We start from the raw sequence: 23,046 nt of genomic DNA, 5'->3' as shown, positions 1-23,046 counted from the left end.
AGACTCAGCTGTATTAAGTAGGGGTCCTGGAGGAATAGTTGCTAATTTATCCGAGGCCTATGGCAGCCTTAGTGCTGTACCACATTATAGAACATGGCCGGTGACTCTGATTTGCCCAGCACATGGACAGATGGCGCAGTCTTAAGTGCGAGTTGTCTATCCTCTGGGTGCCATGGCCGGTCTTAGACTTTGCCTGCAGCTTTATTGATGGCCGCTACAAGCCGGACAATAGAGGTGGCTGCTGATTGCATCGGTTATGGGTCAGTCCATGTTGTGTTCAGCGAATGTCATCCCCCTGTCATGACTTGTGGAGACAGCACATCGGGGCGAACACTTTGTGGACTGTGAATTGCAACTCCATGGATTTCTATACACCTGGGGATTTACCTGCATTGTGCTAGATGCTAAGGGATGGGTGGGGGAGCACAGTATGGAGGTTGGGTGGGCAGTATGGAGGATGGCAGGGGGTGTACAGGATGGCTGGGGGGGCACAGTATGGAGGATGGGCAGGGGTCACAGTATGGAGGATGGGCAGGGGGAGCATATTGGATGGGAAGGGGGGTGCAGTATGGAGGGTGGGGGGGCACAGTATGGAGGATGGACGCTGTCTACAGTATGGAGGATGGACGCTGTCTACAGTATGGAGGATGGACGCTGTCTACAGTATGGAGGATGGACGCTGTCTACAGTATGGAGGATGGACGCTGTCTACAGTATGGAGGATGGACGCTGTCTACAGTATGGAGGATGGACGCTGTCTACAGTATGGAGGATGGACGCTGTCTACAGTATGGAGGATGGACGCTGTCTACAGTATGGAGGATGGACGCTGTCTACAGTATGGAGGATGGACGCTGTCTACAGTATGGAGGATGGACGCTGTCTACAGTATGGAGGATGGACGCTGTCTACAGTATGGAGGATGGACGCTGTCTACAGTATGGAGGATGGACGCTGTCTACAGTATGGAGGATGGACGCTGTCTACAGTATGGAGGATGGACGCTGTCTACAGTATGGAGGATGGACGCTGTCTACAGTATGGAGGATGGACGCTGTCTACAGTATGGAGGATGGACGCTGTCTACAGTATGGAGGATGGACGCTGTCTACAGTATGGAGGATGGACGCTGTCTACAGTATGGAGGATGGACGCTGTCTACAGTATGGAGGATGGACGCTGTCTACAGTATGGAGGATGGACGCTGTCTACAGTATGGAGGATGGACGCTGTCTACAGTATGGAGGATGGACGCTGTCTACAGTATGGAGGATGGACGCTGTCTACAGTATGGAGGATGGACGCTGTCTACAGTATGGAGGATGGACGCTGTCTACAGTATGGAGGATGGACGCTGTCTACAGTATGGAGGATGGACGCTGTCTACAGTATGGAGGATGGACGCTGTCTACAGTATGGAGGATGGACGCTGTCTACAGTATGGAGGATGGACGCTGTCTACAGTATGGAGGATGGACGCTGTCTACAGTATGGAGGATGGACGCTGTCTACAGTATGGAGGATGGACGCTGTCTACAGTATGGAGGATGGACGCTGTCTACAGTATGGAGGATGGACGCTGTCTACAGTATGGAGGATGGACGCTGTCTACAGTATGGAGGATGGACGCTGTCTACAGTATGGAGGATGGACGCTGTCTACAGTATGGAGGATGGACGCTGTCTACAGTATGGAGGATGGACGCGGTCTACAGTATGGAGGATGGTCGGGGTGGCAAAATATGGAGGATGGGCGCTGGCCTGTAGGTGAGTATTTGTCTCATCGCCGTGGACTCATTACCCATTTCTAGCAGATCATGTTGTCACAAAGTCTCCCGGGCTTCATGGAGGAGCCCAGTCTCTGCTCTTTTTACCCTTTTTGTCTCAACGTGGTTCCGTAGTTTGTAACACAAACAAAGCGTTCACAAGAGGTTCTCCTTAAAGGAGATGTCCAGTAAAGGCTAAAGCCGGCCGGACGATCAGCTGATCTCCACAGGTCCGGGATCTGTAACCCCGGGAGGCCAGCGAAGGCCGGCCATGTAATGTACGGGCAGGACTAGTCCTCCGTGGCTGCTCTGTCCTTGTGGAGTAGGGGTCGGTGACATCCGACACGGACGTTGTGACCGTGGCTGGAGGTGGAATATATATTATATATCAGTGTCTGTTTCTTTCCTCATTCCTGTAGATTACATTAAATCTCCTTTTTATTTTTTCTTCTTTTCAGTAAACAACGTGGGAGTTTCTTACGAATATCCGGAGTATTTTCTTGATATTCCTGACTTGGATAATGTGAGTAGTCCTCCAGGCAGAAGGATATTGACCCTTTTAATGTTCAGGCCATTAAAAAAGGGATCCTTTTTTTTATTTTTTCTTAAATGCATGTAGTTGGGGCTTAATATTTTGCTTCTGAATGCCATCTTCAGCCTGCATGTTCCACTGTCTGTTGCTGGCTGCAGAATGAGGTAACTGACAAAATGTCAGTGAGCTCATTGTGATGGGGATTTTTTATACCTATCTGTCTTTTACTGAGCTTTTCTGTGCTGATTTATGACCACATGAAAGTTTTGATCTCCTTTTGTTGTGGTCGTATATCAGCTGAGAGAAGCTCAGTAAAAGGCTGATTAAAAAAAAAAAGTTACAAAGCTCTCTAGAACGAGCTCACTGACAGATTCTCACTTCACTCGCAGTCAGCGAAAGACAGTGCAACACAGAGGCTGTAGAAGGCAAACGGGGGCAACGTTTACAAAAGCTTTGAATAGCCGGGATCTGATATCCCCCTGATCAGAGATGCTAGAGTAGGAGCTCGCTGTCATTAGACCTCCGGGCACTCGCACCAGGATGCCATCAGACACCTGTGCCAGGCTTGTTCTTTGCAACCTTAAAAGACACTGTGCTGCAGAATACGTGCTGCCGGGTGTCCTATTTTGCATTTTTCAGGGTACAGCAACACTTCAGTACACGTCCAGAATTCCCATCCATTAAATTTCCACAAGGATTTCGAATAATAACCAACACTTTCACAATATGTCGTGTATGAACCGCCTGGCGGAGCACTAGAGAGCGAGCCGCTCGGGAGAAGATGTGCTGCTTAGCCAGAGACTCGCCCTGGTGTATATGTATTCATGATGGCAGGAGCACCGTGTAATAAAGATGTCCGTAAATAATAAGTATTGTAGAGATGACAGGTGACCAGGTTGTACTTTTTACAGTCTCACTTTCTTAAAGCAGATTTTTTTTTCCTTATTGTATTTCGCTTTGTTTTCTCAGACTCTCGACAAGATGATCACCGTGAACGTCACGTCTGTTTGTAAGGTAAGTAAAGAGCTCACTAATTGATCCATTTTGCTGCCTAAATCTGTGTGCATAGAGCTCTCCCAGGAATAGGGAATACGGATATGGGTCATCCTGTGCAGTGTCCTGGCCACGTGTATATATAATATATAGTTATTATTATTATTTTATATTATTTATATTATTATTTTTTATATTATATGTGGGTGCGTGTGTATGTGTATAGAGAGATATATCTATCTCGCTATCTATCATACATTATATATACCGTACAGACCAAAAGTTTGGACACACCTTCTCATTTAAAGATTTTTCTGTATTTTCATGACTTTGAAAATTGTACATTCACATCAAAGGCATCAAGACTATGAATTAACACATGTGGAATTATATACTTAACAAAAAAGTGTGAAACAACTGAAAATATGTCTTATATTCTAGGTTCTTCAAAGTAGCCACCTCTTGCTTTGATGACTGCTTTGCACACTCTTGGCATTCTCTTGATGAGCTTCAAGAGGTAGTCACCGGAAATGGTTTTCACTTCACAGGTGTGCCCTGTCAGGTTTAATAAGTGGGATTTCTTGCCTTATAAATGGGGTTGGGACCATCAGTTGTGTTGTGCAGAAGTCTGGTGGATACGATCGAGATGGTTTGGGGTGAGCTGGACCGCAGAGTGAAGGCAAAAGGGCCAACAAGTGCTAAGCATCTCTGGGAACTCCTTCAAGATTGTTGGAAGACCATTTCCGGTGACTACCACTTGAAGCTCATCAAGAGAATGCCAAGAGTGTGCAAAGCAGCCATCAAAGCAAAAGGTGGCTACTTTGAAGAACCTAGAATATAAGACATATTTTCAGTTGCTTCACACTTTTTTGTTAAGTATATAATTCCACATGTGTTAATTCATAGTTTTGATGCCTTCAGTGTGAATGTACAATTTTCATAGTCATGAAAATACAGAAAAATCTTTAAATGAGAAGGTGTGTCCAAACTTTTGGTCTGTACTGTATATGTGTGTATGTGTATATGTTTTTTATAATATAATCTACTATTATACATACTCTTAGGGTCGCTTACACTAGGGACATGGAGGTGAACTTTTCAGGGCGATTTTACACCTGAAACTATCAGTATGGGTCCTAGTCCAACAGTGGGACTTATACCTGTTTTATAGAGATCCGATGAGAAATAAAGCTTTAAAGCCACATTAAAATTAGCTTGGAGGTTCACAGGGGGCGTGTCAATCTACTCAGGGTATTGGCCCGCCTCCAATACACTTCCAGGCTAATTTGCATGTGGCTTCAAAGCTTTGTTTCTCAGCCTTGGCACATCAGATCTCTACAAGACGGGTATCGTTTATAGCGTTATTCCAGATCCAGTATGTAAAGACAGTGCTGGTGCCAGAGAGGGTCTGGAAGTGGACAGTGGGGTCTGGAGGGGGTCAGAGGAGAGACTGCTTATTCCCACGTCCATGTGTCACGGTCTGTAATTGGACCATCTGTGGGACCCCTCTTCCGGTCTGTTCTCGGGATATGTCACATCCGTCCGTCTGCAGCCACTCACTCCCCTCTCCCTATTGAAATGCCGAGCCGAGGGTAACATTATAAGGGGCGGTTCAGCCGACAGCTCCCAGATGTACGGCCGCCTTCACGCTACGGTCACCAGAGTATGTGCTCACCACATTTAACTAGCTAAAATGCAAAAAAGATCTGCATTTCTCTGTAAAAACAACTCACTGTTCACATGTTCAGACTTTTTTTTAGCAACTTCTAACCATTTCACTTTTCCAAAGACGCCAAGCGTTTAAAAGAAGTGACCGGTCCATTCTTCATCTGCTCTGAAGATGCTTTGTACTTTTCAATTCAATCAATGAGAAGACTAAAAAAAATGTAGACCGACAAAACAACGAGAAAAAAAAAATCAGGAAGAAAATGGCAAAAAAAACAGTTCAGGAAGAAAAATGCTGCCGTTTCCTGAAGTGCCTTCCTCTTGGGAAAACTTAGTGGGATCGCCCACTAGAAAAACATGTGGTGTGCATTCACACTTAGTACAGATTTTCAAGTAGAAAATCAGTGATGTAGACTGTACAATAGGAGGAAAGTGCTGCAGTAAGATATCCGTGCACACGCTGACACGCAGATTTTAAGTACACTGCATGTCAATGTATGTCGTGAATTGTTGCAGATTTTTCCCCTTTTTGGGTGCAAGTCAAAATCTGCAACAACCCCTAATTGTTGCGGATTTTGCATCAGAATTTGTTCAAGTAAATAATTCTGTGATGACGACAATGTGACCGCTGCAGCCAGTCATCACTGCAGGAGGCCATGTTGTATGGAGAACAGACCGGACTGGGGGAGTAATGTGTTTTTTTTTTTTTTAATTCACAATCTATTTTCCGAAATAAAATTGGAAGCAAAATCCAAACCTATATCTGTGCAGTTTGCAGATTACAGTGTAAATTCTCCTGGAGGAGAAGGGGGCAAATTAGCGGGAGCTGCTCCTGTGTTTTTCCCGTGTGCACCAGGAATATCGCCAAACAGACGGCGCGCGGTGCTGCTCTCAGACGCCGTCTGTGTTTCCCTCTCTCCCTGAACCATCTGCTTTCTCCTGTGTTTTGCCATCACACCATTTTCCAGTCCAAACTGTCGGATATTTTTTTTTTTCGTAATTTTCTTTTTATATTTTTATAAAGTTGTTTCCTGTTTTTTGTTCCCGTTTTTGTGCTTTTTTGTTATTCCGCGGCATCATGAAGCCGGTTTCCTAATCCCCGCACTCCCTATTACTGGAGGAAGACGTCCTTGTTAGTTGGTGTTGTTCAGGGGAATGTCTGAAACAGACGCCTACGCAGCGAGCGCTCACCCACCCACACAGCTTCCGCCCACACAGTGCATATCACCCACTCCCCTCCCATCGTCTCCACGTCTGGCTCCAGCACCGATCCCAGCCTGCCTCTCATTCTCGCACCCCCCTCACTTTTTTGGGGGGGACAGCATCTTTTTTTTTTTTTTTTTTTTTTCTTCATTTTTTGCTTCTCCATGATCTTACATGGAAAGGAATACCTCAGCATTTGCTCTGTTTTACACAAGCGTTTACGAGCGGGTGTTTTTCCTTTCCTTGATACCGGCGATGTCAAGCTTGTGCTGCCGTCTCATTAGGATCACCGGTTATTAGACAAATATAAAGATCAGTTACAATAGAAAAACCTTGGCCTTGAGATTTTTTTTTTTTTTGGACACGCATCTTCCTAAATGAAGTTCCTAAAGAACTCGTACACTCCCCTCCCGGACCAGTGCCATCCCAGCGATGTCGGCCCTATATGTGCTGGGACTAACATGACTTATCACTCAAGTAGTGCAGGAGATCTGCTACCGCTGATGGGCTGCAGCGCTCTCACTTCCCTGGTTCTAAATTTTGTTTTTGCAATTATTTGCTGCTGATGGGCTGCAGCGTTCATGTGACATAGCAATCAATCAGCGGCCACTGATGGGCTGCAGCGGTCTCCGTTCCCTTGAACAAAAACATTTCTGATTAGTGATTTGTGAACACTGCAGCCAATCATTGGCCGCTGATAGGCTGCAGCACTCACGTGACATAATAATAATGTTACACGAGCTCTGGCAGACACAACGCCAACATCACTGGAACAATACCAGTCCGTTAGGCGTATGTTGTTTTTATTTTACCTAGGGCATTTTTTAATTTAAGATGGGGTTGTCCAAGTACCGAACTTGCCCTTTAATCCGTGATCAATGAGAGAAAAACCTTAGATTGCAGTCATAATGCTTGACGTCCATGTTTTATGGATTATCAGATGCTAGGGAAAAGGAATTTTTCATACAACCTCTGTACTGATCCTGAGTTACATCCTGTATTATACTCCAGAGCTGCACTCACTATTCTGCTGGTGCAGTCACTGTGTACATACATTACTGATCCTGTACTGATCCTGAGTTACATCCTGTATTATACTCCAGAGCTACACTCACTATTCTGCTGGTGCAGTCACTGTGTACATACATTACATTACTGATCCTGTACTGATCCTGAGTTACATCCTGTATTATACTCCAGAGCTGCACTCACTATTCTGCTGGTGTAGTCACTGTGTACATACATTACATTACTGATCCTGTATTGATCCTGAGTTACCTCCTGTATTATACTCCAGAGCTGCACTCACTATTCTGCTGGTGCAGTCACTGTGTACATACATTACATTACTGATCCTGAGTTACATCCTGTATTATACTCCAGAGCTGCACTCACTATTCTGCTGGTGCAGTCACTGTGTACATACATTACATTACTGATCCTGAGTTACATCCTGTATTATACTCCAGAGCTGCACTCACTATTCTGCTGGTGCAGTCACTGTGTACATTACATTACTGATCCTGAGTTACATCCTGTATTATACTCCAGAGCTGCACTCACTATTCTGCTGGTGGAGTCACTGTGTACATACATTACATTACTGATCCTGAGTTACATCCTGTATTATACTCCAGAGCTGCACTCACTATTCTGCTGGTGCAGTCACTGTGTACATACATTACATTACTGATCCTGAGTTACATCCTGTATTATACTTCAGAGCTGCACTCACTATTCTGCTGGTGCAGTCACTGTGTACATACATTACATTACTGATCCTCAGTTACATCCTGTATTATACTCCAGAGCTGCACTCACTATTCTGCTGTGTACATACATTACTTGTATTCTACTCCAGAGCTGCGCTCACCATTCTGACCTTGTGTTAGTGTTGTTTTGTCTCCCCTCCTGTGTCCCCCGTGTTGTCCTCTCCTCACTGCTGTCCTCCTCTCTTGTAGATGACACGGCTGGTGCTGCCCGGGATGCTGGCGAGGTGAGTCACTCCGGTAAATAAGCAGTAGCCAGACAGGACCTCATTATTATTTATAGGGGAGAATCCTTTTCTTTGAAGCGTTCATTCTGGTGAGTAATGCGTGCGGCCTCCATGTTGGTGCGGATGGAGCGATCGGAGGTGAGTCATGAGGACGGAGGTGAGTCATCGGCATCGTGGAATCCTTCACTTCTCCTCATCGCTTCGGTGGTGATTTTTCTTGTTAGAACAGAATTAAAAAAGAAAAAAAAAACCTCTGGGTCTGAGTCATCAATAGTCTCAACAGCTTTCTATTCTTAGGGGGGAATTACAGTGAAGGGGAGTGGGTGGATCTTTCGGGATTACCTGCCGTCAGGCTGCAGCATTTCAGCCATTGTAGAGATGGCAGCAAGTAAACAAAGCAGCGATGCACGGAGAGCGCCCTCTGCAGGGACAATGGAGGTCATTGACTTTCACGTTTCTTGGTCACTGCCCACCATAGTGACGGGGGCAGGGCTCTGACCTTCATCTGTTGACCCCCAGTGCCCAATCCTACGGGCCTAGGGATATCGAGTCATGGGAGCCAGTGCCAGGTTGTGTTCCCTTTGGTGTCGGACTCCCACCCATCTGACATTGATGACCTATCGTAAGGAAAGTATCCGAATTCTGAACAACTCGGAAAAACAAATTTTTTTTTCTCTACATGTCCTTTTATTTTCTTATATCTATACAGAAGTCTGGGCTTCATTTTATTTCTGATTAAAGAATTCTGAGATAAATACAAGTTCTGTTCTCTAGGGGGAGCTCACAGCATCACTGCATACTATGGGCTACCTGTAGTGGTGACTGCAGGGAGCCAGAATGTTATCATTTAAAGGGGTTATACCACAATGAGCTGTGAGTATCTGGTATAACAGAGAGTCTCCCTAATTATAAGAGGAGGGTCCGGTGTCTGCCCTTTGAATAGAGCAGCGTTCTCGTGATTGGTTCGAGTCTTAGCAGGTCCATCGAATAGACACAAAGCCTAAAAATGGAGCTGCAAGTACACTTAACCCAAATATCCCTCACGTGACTCAGAGATATGAGGCCGCATGTTGCTTGTACTACTGTGAGCCGCCTGTGTGGCCAAAGCCTGCTCCATGGCTGTAAAGTCTCCGGACTTGTCTTCCATCGAGCATATCTGGGATATCATTGGTCGATGATTATAAAGAAGCTGCCAGCAGCGGATCTTGATGATTTTTCCCAGTGCATTCAGCGGCAGAACCTTCCTCAGACGACCATTAATAACCTCAGTGATAGCAGCCGAGGCTGGAGGAGCTGGGATTTCTGCACGTGGCTCATAATCCAGAGGCTGTGAAAATCTTGTTCCCATTTTCCATCCTTTCCAGATCCATAATTCCCCCACTTTTCCTTCTTCTTGCTGCCCTTTCTATGTTGAGTGTATCAGTGGCCGAGTCTCTCTGGACTCGCATCTGATGTATGAGGCGCCTGTAGACTTCAGCATTAGATTAGTATTTTATAGCAGGCGGTGAATTATCGGATATTCCAGATTATTGGATGACGAGGAGATGTGTTGCACAATCTCCCTCTGTGAAGCTGTGTATTAGTGTATAATATTTCTGTGTTTCAGGTCCAAGGGTGTGATTCTGAATATCTCCTCCGCCAGCGGCATGTACCCGATCCCGCTTCTTACGGTGTATTCTGCTACTAAGGTGCGGGGGAGCTGCGTCCGAAAATGTCCTAGGGCACAATGGATGTGGTTTGTTGGAGCATCGCTCGCCATGGTGAATGTGTTGGGTGGGGTAGGGCTCGTCATGGCGGGGGTCCTGTGGGGTATGGCTCGCCATGGCAGGGCTTTGGAGGGCTATGACTCGCCATGATGGGAGTTTTGTGGGGTATGGCTTGCCATGACAGGGGTTCGGAGGGCGTACCCCACAAAACCCCCACCATGGCAAGCCATACCCCAGCCAACACCCGCCATGGCGGGGGTTTTGTGGGCTATGGCTCACCATGACAGGGGTTCGGATGGCTATGGTCGCCATAACGTGGGTTTTGTGGGGTAGGGCTCGCCATGACGAGGGTTTTGTGGGGTAGGGCTCGCCATGACGGGGGTTTTGTGGGCTATGGCTCACCATGACAGGGGTTCGGATGGCTATGGTCGCCATAACGTGGGTTTTGTGGGGTAGGGCTCGCCATGACGGGGGTTTTGTCGGGTAGGGCTCGCCATGGCGGGGGTTTTGTGGGGTAGGGCTCGCCATGGCGGGGGTTTTGTGGGGTAGGGCTCGCCATGGCGGGGGTTTTGTGGGGTAGGGCTCGCCATGGCGGGGGTTTTGTGGGGTAGGGCTCGCCATGACGGGGGTTTTGTGGGGTAGGGCTCGCCATGACGGGGGTTTTGTGGGGTAGGGCTCGCCATGACGGGGGTTTTGTGGGGTAGGGCTCGCCATGACGGGGGTTTTGTGGGGTAGGGCTCGCCATGACGGGGGTTTTGTGGGGTAGGGCTCGCCATGACGGGGGTTTTGTGGGGTAGGGCTCGCCATGACGGGGGTTTTGTGGGGTAGGGCTCGCCATGACGGGGGTTTGGCAGGGTTAGGGCTCGCCATGGCGGGGGTTCAGTGGGGTCTGGCTCGCCATGGGCGATGTCAGGGCTGTCGGGTCTTGTGTGCACGGTCCTTCATCCTGATGGAGGCAGGGTCGGGGGTTATATTCATGGGAAGAAGCTTTCCTTATAGATTGGGTAAGGCATTTTTTCTTGTGCCTCCTGGGAGTTGTAGTGCTTTCTGCTAACGTATCATCACATGAGATTTTCGCCTCTGACCATTTTTTTCCCCTCTTTTCCTTCATGTCGTTGTTCAGGCTTTTGTGGATTTCTTCTCGCGGGGTCTGCACGCCGAGTACAAGAGTAAGGGAGTCACCGTGCAGGTGAGCGAAGCGCGTCGCTGCCGAGGATCCTTGTTATTGTGTGGTCTCCACGGCAACTGCGGCTGTCTTGGCAACTAGGAGATCACGTTCTCAAGCACAGGAGTGCGTGACGTCCTCGGCTTCCAGTTGGTCTAAATTATTCCATTTTTTATTTATTTTTTTTAATTTGAGCATTTTTTTCAGCTCAGTCTTTCTTTATTATTTTTTGGGGGGGGGCGGTTTTTAGTGACCCTCCCCCCATATAATGATCATCAGCATAAGATACAAAAAATGACTGACAACTGTCGTGACGTCCTCAGTATTTAGAAGATGATCAGTGGCCGCCGGCCGCTTTCCTAGATGGGGATCATCTCGTCAGATCGTTTCCCATACACACAAATCCTATAAAAAGAATTAGTGGCGTCGACCAAAACCGGACTCACCGACCTGGGAAATTCCTTCTTCATTGTCACCGGATCGTGGATATCGGTGCACAAGAGAACACTTTATTATAATAAGAGTTTATTATTATTACATTTTTAATGCATTTTTTTAAATTTCATTAATGGGATCATCCAGTAATAGCAAATAGTAAAAAGTAAAATTATTATCAGACATAATAAAGAAAAACAGGTAATGTAGAAAACCTATTATTCTGCTCTGATGGAATATTAAAGGCTGCAGACAATCAGCGACCGATTAGCTGCAGCAGTCACGTGACCTATCAAGAGCAGGTGACCACTGGGAGACCCAGCGCCGACATTGGAGGAACGGCTCCGGTCTGTTTTTTTCACTTTAGTAATTCTCCAGTATTGGCGCTTTTTAATGGGCCGTTAGTCTACAGCACACATGTCAAACTCTGGCCCTCAGGGTGATTATATTTGGCCCTCGATGCTTGGTACTATGTGGGGCCAATATACAGTATGGAGGACTATGTGGGGCCAATATACAGTATGGAGGACTATGTGGGGCCAATATACAGTTTGGAGGACTATGTGGGGCCCATTATACTGTATGGAGGACTATGTGGGGCCCATTATACTGTATGGAGGACTATGTGGGGCCCATTATACTGTATGGAGGACTATGTGGGGCCAATATACAGTATGGAGGACTATGTGGGGCCCATTATACTGTATGGAGGACTATGTGGGGCCATTATTCTGTATGGAGGACTCTGTGGGGCCCATTATTCTGTATGGAGGACTCTGTGGGGCCCATTATTCTGTATGGAGGACTATGTGGGGCCAATATACAGTATGGAGGACTATGTGGGGCCAATATACAGTATGGAGGACTATATGGGCCCATTATTCTGTATGGAGGACTATGTGGGGCCAATATACAGTTTGGAGGACTATGTGGGGCCCATTATACTGTATGGAGGACTATGTGGGGCCCATTATACTGTATGGAGGACTATGTGGGGCCCATTATACTGTATGGAGGACTATGTGGGGCCCATTATACTGTATGGAGGACTATGTGGGGCCCATTATACTGTATGGAGGACTATGTGGGGCCCATTATACTGTATGGAGGACTATGTGGGGCCCATTATACTGTATGGAGGACTATGTGGGGCCCATTATACTGTATGGAGGACTATGTGGGGCCCATTATACTGTATGGAGGACTATGTGGGGCCCATTATACTGTATGGAGGACTATGTGGGGCCCATTATACTGTATGGAGGACTATGTGGGGCCCATTATACTGTATGGAGGACTATGTGGGGCCAATATACAGTATGGAGGACTATGTGGGGCCCATTATACTGTATGGAGGACTATGTGGGGCCATTATTCTGTATGGAGGACTCTGTGGGGCCCATTATTCTGTATGGAGGACTCTGTGGGGCCCATTATTCTGTATGGAGGACTATGTGGGGCCAATATACAGTATGGAGGACTATGTGGGGCCAATATACAGTATGGAGGACTATATGGGGCCAATATACAGTATGGAGGACTATGTGGGGCCAATATACAGTATGGAGGACTATGTGGGGCCCATTATACTGTATGGAGGACTATGTGGGGCCAATATACAGTATGGAGGACTATGTGGGGCCCATTATTCTGTATGGAGGACTCTGTGGGGCCCATTATTCTGTATGGAGGACTCTGTGGGGCCCATTATACTGTATGGAGGACTCTGTGGGGCCCATTATACTGTATGGAGGACTCTGTGGGGCCCATTATACTGTATGGAGGACTATGTGGGGCCCATTATACTGTATGGAGGACTATGTGGGGCCCATTATACTGTATGGAGGACTCTGTGGGGCCCATTATACTGTATGGAGGACTCTGTGGGGCCCATTATACTGTATGGAGGACTCTGTGGGGCCCATTATACTGTATGGAGGACTCTGTGGGGCCCATTATACTGTATGGAGGACTCTGTGGGCCCCATTATACTGTATGGAGGACTCTGTGGGGCCCATTATACTGTATGGAGGACTCTGTGGGGCCCATTATACTGTATGGAGGACTCTGTGGGGCCCATTATACTGTATGGAGGACTCTGTGGGGCCCATTATACTGTATGGAGGACTATGTGGGGCCCATTATACTGTATGGAGGACTATGTGGGGCCCATTATACTGTATGGAGGACTATGTGGGGCCCATTATACTGTATGGAGGACTATGTGGGGCCCATTATACTGTATGGAGGACTATGTGGGGCCCATTATACTGTATGGAGGACTATGTGGGGCCCATTATACTGTATGGAGGACTATGTGGGGCCCATTATACTGTATGGAGGACTATGTGGGGCCAATATACAGTATGGAGGACTATGTGGGGCCCATTATACTGTATGGAGGACTATGTGGGGCCCATTATACTGTATGGAGGACTATGTGGGGCCCATTATACAGTATGGAGGACTATGTGGGACCCATTATTCTGTATGGAGGACTATGTGGGGCCAATATACAGTATGGAGGACTATGTGGGGCCCATTATACTGTATGGAGGAGTATGTGGGGCCATTATACTGTATGGAGGAGTATGTGGGGCCTATTATTCTGTATGGAGGACTCTGTGGGGCCCATTATTCTGTATGGAGGACTATGTGGGGCCAATATACAGTATGGAGGACTATGTGAGGCCCATTGTTCTGTATGGAGGACTCTGTGGGGCCCATTATACTGTATGGAGGACTATGTGGGGCCCATTATACTGTATGGAGGACTATGTGGGGCCCATTATACTGTATGGAGGACTATGTGGGGCCCATTATACTGTATGGAGGACTATGTGGGGCCCATTATACTGTATGGAGGACTATGTGGGGCCCATTATACTGTATGGAGGACTATGTGGGGCCCATTATACTGTATGGAGGACTATGTGGGGCCCATTATACTGTATGGAGGACTATGTGGGGCCCATTATACTGTATGGAGGACTATGTGGGGCCCATTATACTGTATGGAGGACTATGTGGGGCCCATTATACTGTATGGAGGACTATGTGGGGCCAATATACAGTATGGAGGACTATGTGGGACCCATTATTCTGTATGGAAGGACTATGTGGGGCCAATATACAGTATGGAGGACTATGTGGGGCCCATTATACTGTATGGAGGACTATGTGGGGCCATTATACTGTATGGAGGAGTATGTGGGGCCCATTATTCTGTATGGAGGACTCTGTGGGGCCCATTATTCTGTATGGAGGACTATGTGGGGCCAATATACAGTATGGAGGACTATGTGAGGCCCATTATTCTGTATGGAGGACTATGTGGGGCCCATTATTCTGTATGGAGGACTCTGTGGGGCCCATTATACTGTATGGAGGACTCTGTGGGGCCCATTATACTGTATGGAGAACTATGTGGGGCCCATTATACTGTATGGAGGACTATGTGGGGCCCATTATACTGTATGGAGGACTATGTGGGGCCCATTATACTGTATGGAGAACTATGTGGGGCCCATTATACTGTATGGAGGACTATGTGGGGCCCATTATACTGTATGGAGGACTATGTGGGGCCCATTATACTGTATGGAGGACTATGTGGGGCCAATATACAGTATGGAGGACTATGTGAGGCCCATTATTCTGTATGGAGGACTATGTGGGGCCCATTATTCTGTATGGAGGACTCTGTGGGGCCCATTATACTGTATGGAGGACTATGTGGGGCCCATTATACTGTATGGAGGACTATGTGGGGCCCATTATACTGTATGGAGGACTATGTGGGGCCCATTATACTGTATGGAGGACTATGTGGGGCCCATTATACTGTATGGAGGACTATGTGGGGCCCATTATACTGTATGGAGGACTATGTGGGGCCCATTATACTGTATGGAGGACTATGTGGGGCCAATATACAGTATGGAGGACTATGTGGGACCCATTATTCTGTATGGAAGGACTATGTGGGGCCAATATACAGTATGGAGGACTATGTGGGGCCCATTATACTGTATGGAGGACTATGTGGGGCCATTATACTGTATGGAGGAGTATGTGGGGCCCATTATTCTGTATGGAGGACTCTGTGGGGCCCATTATTCTGTATGGAGGACTATGTGGGGCCAATATACAGTATGGAGGACTATGTGAGGCCCATTATTCTGTATGGAGGACTATGTGGGGCCCATTATTCTGTATGGAGGACTCTGTGGGGCCCATTATACTGTATGGAGGACTCTGTGGGGCCCATTATACTGTATGGAGAACTATGTGGGGCCCATTATACTGTATGGAGAACTATGTGGGGCCCATTATACTGTATGGAGGACTATGTGGGGCCCATTATACTGTATGGAGAACTATGTGGGGCCCATTATACTGTATGGAGGACTATGTGGGGCCCATTATACTGTATGGAGGACTATGTGGGGCCCATTATACTGTATGGAGGACTATGTGGGGCCAATATACAGTATGGAGGACTATGTGAGGCCCATTATTCTGTATGGAGGACTATGTGGGGCCCATTATTCTGTATGGAGGACTCTGTGGGGCCCATTATACTGTATGGAGGACTATGTGGGGCCAATATACAGTATGGAGGACTATGTGAGGCCCATTATTCTGTATGGAGGACTATGTGGGGCCCATTATTCTGTATGGAGGACTCTGTGGGGCCCATTATACTGTATGGAGGACTCTGTGGGGCCCATTATACCGTATGGAGGACTCTGTGGGCCCATTATACTGTATGGAGGACTATGTGGGGCCTATTATACTGTATGGAGGACTATGTGGGGCCCATTATACTGTATGGAGGACTATGTGGGGCCCATTATACTGTATGGAGGACTATGTGGGGCCCATTATACTGTATGGAGGACTATGTGGGGCCCATTATACTGTATGGAGGACTATGTGGGGCCCATTATACTGTATGGAGGACTATGTGAGGCCCATTATTCTGTATGGGGGACTATGTGGGGCCCATTATACTGTATGGAGGACTATGTGGGGCCCATTATACTGTATGGAGGACTATGTGGGGCCCATTATTCTGTATGGAGGACTCTGTGGGGCCCATTATACTGTATGGAGGACTATGTGGGGCCAATATACAGTATGGAGGACTATGTGAGGCCCATTATTCTGTATGGAGGACTATGTGGGGCCCATTATTCTGTATGGAGGACTCTGTGGGGCCCATTATACTGTATGGAGGACTATGTGGGGCCTATTATTCTGTATGGAGGACTATGTGGGGCCTATTATTCTGTATGGAGGACTATGTGGGGCCCATTATACTGTATGGAGGACTATGTGGGGCCCATTATACTGTATGGAGGACTATGTGGGGCCCATTATACTGTATGGAGGACTATGTGGGGCCCATTATACTGTATGGAGGACTATGTGGGGCCCATTATACTGTATGGAGGACTATGTGGGGCCCATTATACTGTATGGAGGACTATGTGGGGCCCATTATACTGTATGGAGGACTATGTGGGGCCCATTATACTGTATGGAGGACTATGTGGGGCCCATTATACTGTATGGAGGACTATGTGGGGCCCATTATACTGTATGGAGGACTATGTGGGGCCCATTATACTGTATGGAGGACTATGTGGGGCCCATTATTCTGTATGGGGGACTATGTGGGGCCCATTATTCTGTATGGGGGACTATGTGGGGCCCATTATTCTGTATGGGGGACTATGTGGGGCCCATTATTCTGTATGGGGGACTATGTGGGGCCCATTATTCTGTATGGGGGACTATGTGGGGCCCATTATACTGTATGGGGGACTATGTGGGGCCCATTATACTGTATGGAGGACTATGTGGGGCCCATTATTCTGTATGGAGGACTCTGTGGGGCCCATTATTCTGTATGGAGGACTCTGTGGGGCCCATTATACCGTATGGAGGACTCTGTGGGGCCCATTATACCGTATGGAGGACTATGTGGGGCCCATTATACCGTATGGAGGACTCTGTGGGGCCCATTATACCGTATGGAGGACTCTGTGGGGCCCATTATACCGTATGGAGGACTCTGTGGGCCCATTATACCGTATGGAGGACTATGTGGGGCCTATTATACTGTATGGAGGACTATGTGGGGCCCATTATACTGTATGGAGGACTATGTGGGGCCCATTATACTGTATGGAGGACTATGTGAGGCCCATTATTCTGTATGGGGGACTATGTGGGGCCCATTATACTGTATGGAGGACTATGTGGGGCCCATTATACTGTATGGAGGACTATGTGGGGCCCATTATACTGTATGGAGGACTCTGTGGGGCCCATTATACTGTATGGAGGACTCTGTGGGGCCCATTATACCGTATGGAGGACTCTGTGGGGCCCATTATACCGTATGGAGGACTCTGTGGGGCCCATTATACCGTATGGAGGACTCTGTGGGGCCCATTATACCGTGTTGGGGTCACCATACTTTGCTGGGGGGGTACAGTAGGGTCATCATACTGTGCGTGTGGGGGTATCATACTGTGTTTGGGGGGCACTTTTGTTGGCATCATACTTTATTATCTGTATTACTTATTAATTCAAGGTACCTTTTATACTTTTGTTATTATATATTTATATTAGGCCATTGGGCCACGTGCCTTTTACTGCTCTTGTATAACACATTATATTATTCCACTATGCCCCATGCCCCATTTATGATTATGTGCTAATTTTATTCTAAGATCTATTAAACTTAATGGACGTGTCCCACGAACAAAGTAAGTTTTAATTCTTTCCACTTGAAAAGTTTCATCATTATATTTGATAAGAAATAAACTCTCAATTGCAGACATTTTTTTTTAATAAATATCAAGGTTGACCTGCGACTTTGTCCAAGTTTTTAATTTTGGCTCTGTGTGTATTTGAGTTTGACCTCCCTTCTGTACGGGGTCCTAGACCCTCAGGGCTGACTGTCCCGCATCCTGCTACTGGGAAACCAGGTGGAGAGGGGTCCCTGACGTCCACGCTGCAGTCACTCCTCACCGCCCGGATTAGAGGGTCCACGGCGGCACAGCACACCCATGTGGGGCTAATGTCAGAAAAACACAGCTCTGTAGAATATTGCCCCTTAATAAGCGTACAAAAGCATATAGGTGGTCTGTCTGCAGCGTTGTGGTCAGACCACGCCTTCCATAAATCTGGAATAAAGTGTTGTATTGTGCTGTATACCCTCAGTGTATACAATCATTTACCAACGAATCCAAGCTGTGGTCCGATCCGGGGCCCTGTCGCCCTCCGACCCCTGCATGTCACGACACATAAAGGAGTATGCGGAGGTCAGCCGTGGCCTTAGCAGTCTTCTGCTGCCATCTAGTGGCCGCAGCATATAACTACAGCGCGACTACATTAGTCCGTCCTGTTATATAACACAGGGCTGGTATGATGCATTAGACATACATTCAGGAGGCAGTAAGGGCCAGGTCCCTCCCGATTTAGGGTTGTATAAGACGTTCATATTAAATAGATGCATATAGCAAAGTGTGTCAAACCAGTATAAAAGGACCCAACATTCACAAAAGTCCCCGTCCTGACATCCTGTGCCTTTTCTCCTGTCTGCAGAGCGTTCTTCCATTCTATGTGGCGACCAAAATGAGTGGAATCCGCAAAGCAACGTGGGACAAGCCTAGACCAGAAGACTACGTGAGGTCCGCGCTGAACACGGTGGGCTTACAGAGCCGGACTAATGGCTTCCTGCCTCACGCCATCATGGTATGATAATACTCAATATAAAACTGCAATTTTTCGGTCAACACACCGACCGTCATATGGAGGAAAAAAAGTTACGGCTCTTGGAAGAAGGGGAGGAAAGAATGCAAAAGTGAAAAATGGCCGTGACAGGATGGGGTTAAACCAGATGAAGTCTTTTCGAGCTCTAATAATGTGATTATGAGGGGCTTATACCCTGAGTAATCCCTATGCCCACCCCTGCCATGTCCTGTGCCAGCAGGTACCCATCATTCACATAATCTGCAGTGATGGGACTGCGCCACTTGCAGCACACGCTCGTTTTATGGACCTTTATAACATCTACACCTCCTGATTCTGAGAATGTGGAGAGCTGATATATTTTGTGGCATTTTTGCCCGCTCCCCATCACGTCTGTGTTTTTTCTCCTCAGGGCTGGCTCACCGGATCGCTGCTCCCCGCCTGCCTCTCCACGAAGCTCGCCATGAACATGAACAAAGGGCTGCGCGCTCGTTTCCTGAAGAGAGCAAAGAAGAACTAGAGAGACGCTCCTCCATTACTACCAAATCGGTGCGAATCCTCAGGTCTCTAACGACTGACGGCAACACGAGGACCCCGTCATTAGACCCTCAGACTAACTTGCGCCAGAATGTTTTTAGGATTTTGTTGTTTAGTTTTTTTTTCCTGAATGTTTTGCTTTAAAGGATTGACATGAGGGGGTGTTCCCGCTGACATGCTGGGAGTTGTAGTTTTGCCTTATACCTAATGCACAACACATCCCCTTTAACAACTAGCTGCTAAAGCTCTGGTGACATTAACTATTAATAATCTATGCAGTAACCCTCATATTTTTACTGAATTTCCAAAGGATTTTATCCAAAGATCAATATTAAACCCAACCGTTTACATGATACATGGCGCGCGTCGGGTCTCACAACATGCACAGGTCCCCCCTTGTGCATCCGCCTCATCCCCTCCATTGTGTGACCTTTTGGCCGGACACAGACTTTTCGCTTAGGGGGTGGGTCATTCATTCATTCATTCATTGCTAAATTGTCATCATTTTGGTTGAAATCCTCCATTTTTATCAACTTTTTTAGACTTGGGTTATGTTCACACACGGCGGATACACTCCGGATTTGAAGGTGGGATATCCACATTGTATTACAGTAGCAGTAAGGTGGGTAAATTCTTAACAAATCTCATCCAGGCCGTGCCGAAATTTCCACAGCATAAAGCAAATGGGCGACAGATTCACATTCCACACGTCGGCCGTTTGATGCTGATCCACATTATAATCGGCCGTGGTTAATTTGTGTGTGGACGCTGAACCCTCAGGACAAATACAAGTCCCTGTATAGTTTATCCTTTGTGTCTCACCCATATATTTCATGTCAAACCAAAATCTGCAACCCCCTTCATGTCTGCGACCCTGCCCCCCCCCCCCATGTGATTTTCAGTATTACTCGCCATAAGCTGTAAGGGATTGGTGTCATAATTGCACATTATTCCATTTTTTTACCTAGAAGGACGATGGTGGATGAGCCGATGACCGGAGAGGACACCTGGTGGTCCGGGACCTGATCATCCAATCTAAATGCTGAGAGTTGTAGTTTCAAAACAGTTCTGCAGAACCGCTGCTTTATTAGGGTCCAATCTGGAGGGAGCACAAATAGCCAGAACCAATCAGGCGGCTGAAAATTGCCCCTGTTGGACCCCTGAGTAATACAGCGGAGGGTAGAGATGTCATAGGTCAAAAAAAAAAACTTTGGGACCTAACTTTTTTTGGGGAACGTTTAGTTTGTGCAGTTTGTCTCGGCATTATCCTCTTTTACTATCGGCCTCTTCTCTGTATAACTGTCTCTTGTGTGTGTATAAGATCTAGCATTATGGGACTTGTAGTTCTACCACTGCTATAAGGCATCCTACCTTCCTGACTGCGGTACATTTTTGCACTAGACGAGACTAAGTCCCGTTGCATTACATTGGAGTAAAATGATCAAAACCAATGCAAAAGAAAAAAAATGGCGCACGTTCCCCGCAACCAATCACAGTCCAACTGCAAATTCCTTTGGGAATAAGAATGCTGCATCCTGATTGGTCGCTGTGGATATGGCCGCAGTTTCTTTCTCGTACAGTTTTGGCGATCCTCCTGTCCTCCTCCTCCCATCATCGTGTTTTCCTGTCCTGATTCGGACACTGGGACAGAGCGAGCGGCCGGTCATTGTCTGTTGTACGGTGACAATCCCGCCGCTGTCGGGAGTCACCAGGAACAAGTTGTCGTCTGTAAAGACTTGGGGAGATTCAGTTTTATACTAATAAAGTAAGTTTCTGGCAATATGTCGCGTCCTTGGTTTGTATCCGTCGTCTGCTGCTGCTTCACGTCTATGGGAAGTTATCACAGCGGCCGGTAATGCTGGAGGTGAAGGGATATGGCTGCCGGCTGTGCATACTGCTGGCCCCCGGTGCAGGGGAGAAGCCTCGCACGGTCGTCTGTCTCTATGATCTTACCTTGATCTATCAATGTGAATAAAGACTATTGTCTCCTGTGGATACAACTGTGACAAACGCTCAGCTGTGAGATATGTTTTTCCACTCTTGCAGGTTTCCAGCGTATGTATAAGGCTGCCTTCACACCGGCCGTGCAGGCTCCTGACCCAACTCCACGCCCTTATTAGAGAAAACTGTGCACATCCACTCCTTAAAGTGATTTTCTAACTGATCCCCTTTATAGCCATATTGTTAAAGGGATACTCCGGGACCCCCGCCAATCAGAACTATGAGGGACAGCAGTGCTCCATGTTTACACGGGTACAAGTTGGGCGGCTGCCTCTTACTGCAGCTTGTCTCCTGGTTTAATAGGAATCTGTTATTAACCTCTTCATGGCCCTACACCACCAGAGATGCTTACATGAGCTCCTTCACTAGACCACCAGGGACGCTCACATGATTCCCCCGTCACTGCACCTGACATAACTATGTGATCCCCCTTTACTGCCCCAGACCACGAGGGATGACTGTGATCCCCCTTTACTGCCCCAGACCACGAGGGATGACTGTGATCCCCCTTCACTGCCCTTTAAAAAAAAAAAAAACACAGATGGTATGAATACTCAGTTGAGCCCCTGGGGAGTGACTGCTTCATCTAGTGGGTTAAACAGAGAAGGGTTCACTGAGATGTGGGACGCAGATTTGTTGCCAAGGGACCACAGCTCTAAGCCATCTATATTATGGCCATGTCTTTACCTGTCGGCTCACTGGTGGCCGGCTTTAATTTGTTATATCTGGTTATACAATGGCAATATAGAACATCAGCAGATCCCAGAGTGGGACTAAAAGTGATAAAACAGAGTTTATTAAACTAATTTTACAGCATTTTTTTTTATTTTAATACCAGCACAAAAAAAAAATATATACACATTTATCCCCATAATCATAACCACGCACGTAACGCCGGCACTTTCCACCAAGCAGGGAACGATACGAAGAAAAGCTCAGCGGGCATTAAAAATACAAAAAAAAAACAGAATTGCTTAAAGATAATGATAGTTATGATATACAGCTCATCCCGCCGTTATGAGTGCACATATTCACACATTGCATACACGCTGCAGTTTTTTGTGCAACGCCATGCTTCCGTGTGTGGAAACACTACAGCTTTTTTCTACATGTTTTCCACCCCAAAATATTTGATACCCGCCTGTTCTGATTATTGTGTTTTTATTATTTTTTTTAAATGCAATTTCATTCAGGGGAAGCGCCTGAAGACGCGCAGTTTCGCAGCATCTTTAAAGCTCAAAATGGGCGCACAAAATCACATCCGCTTTGCTTGCACCG

General features: G+C 47.0%; 1 protein-coding gene across 1 annotated transcript in view; it reads left to right on the top strand.

The window, feature by feature from the left end:
* HSD17B12 (hydroxysteroid 17-beta dehydrogenase 12) overlaps positions 1–21,547 on the top strand; it is a 116,266-nt gene extending 94,719 nt beyond the window's left edge. The window contains exons 5-11 of the mRNA XM_073658168.1: positions 2,224–2,288; positions 3,267–3,311; positions 8,120–8,154; positions 9,761–9,842; positions 10,984–11,049; positions 19,084–19,233; positions 19,643–21,547. Of these exons, the coding sequence (XP_073514269.1) occupies positions 2,224–2,288; positions 3,267–3,311; positions 8,120–8,154; positions 9,761–9,842; positions 10,984–11,049; positions 19,084–19,233; positions 19,643–19,750 (551 nt within the window). The 3' untranslated portion in view covers positions 19,751–21,547. The remainder of the gene's footprint in view (positions 1–2,223; positions 2,289–3,266; positions 3,312–8,119; positions 8,155–9,760; positions 9,843–10,983; positions 11,050–19,083; positions 19,234–19,642) is intronic.
* Positions 21,548–23,046: the final 1,499 nt, after the last annotated feature.

This window comes from Phyllobates terribilis, unplaced genomic scaffold (genome assembly GCF_046119375.1).
Source record: "Phyllobates terribilis strain yellow unplaced genomic scaffold, ASM4611937v1 Scaffold_13__5_contigs__length_258822181, whole genome shotgun sequence".
Taxonomy (NCBI): domain Eukaryota; kingdom Metazoa; phylum Chordata; class Amphibia; order Anura; family Dendrobatidae; genus Phyllobates; species Phyllobates terribilis.
This window is presented reverse-complemented; position numbering and strand designations above follow the sequence as displayed.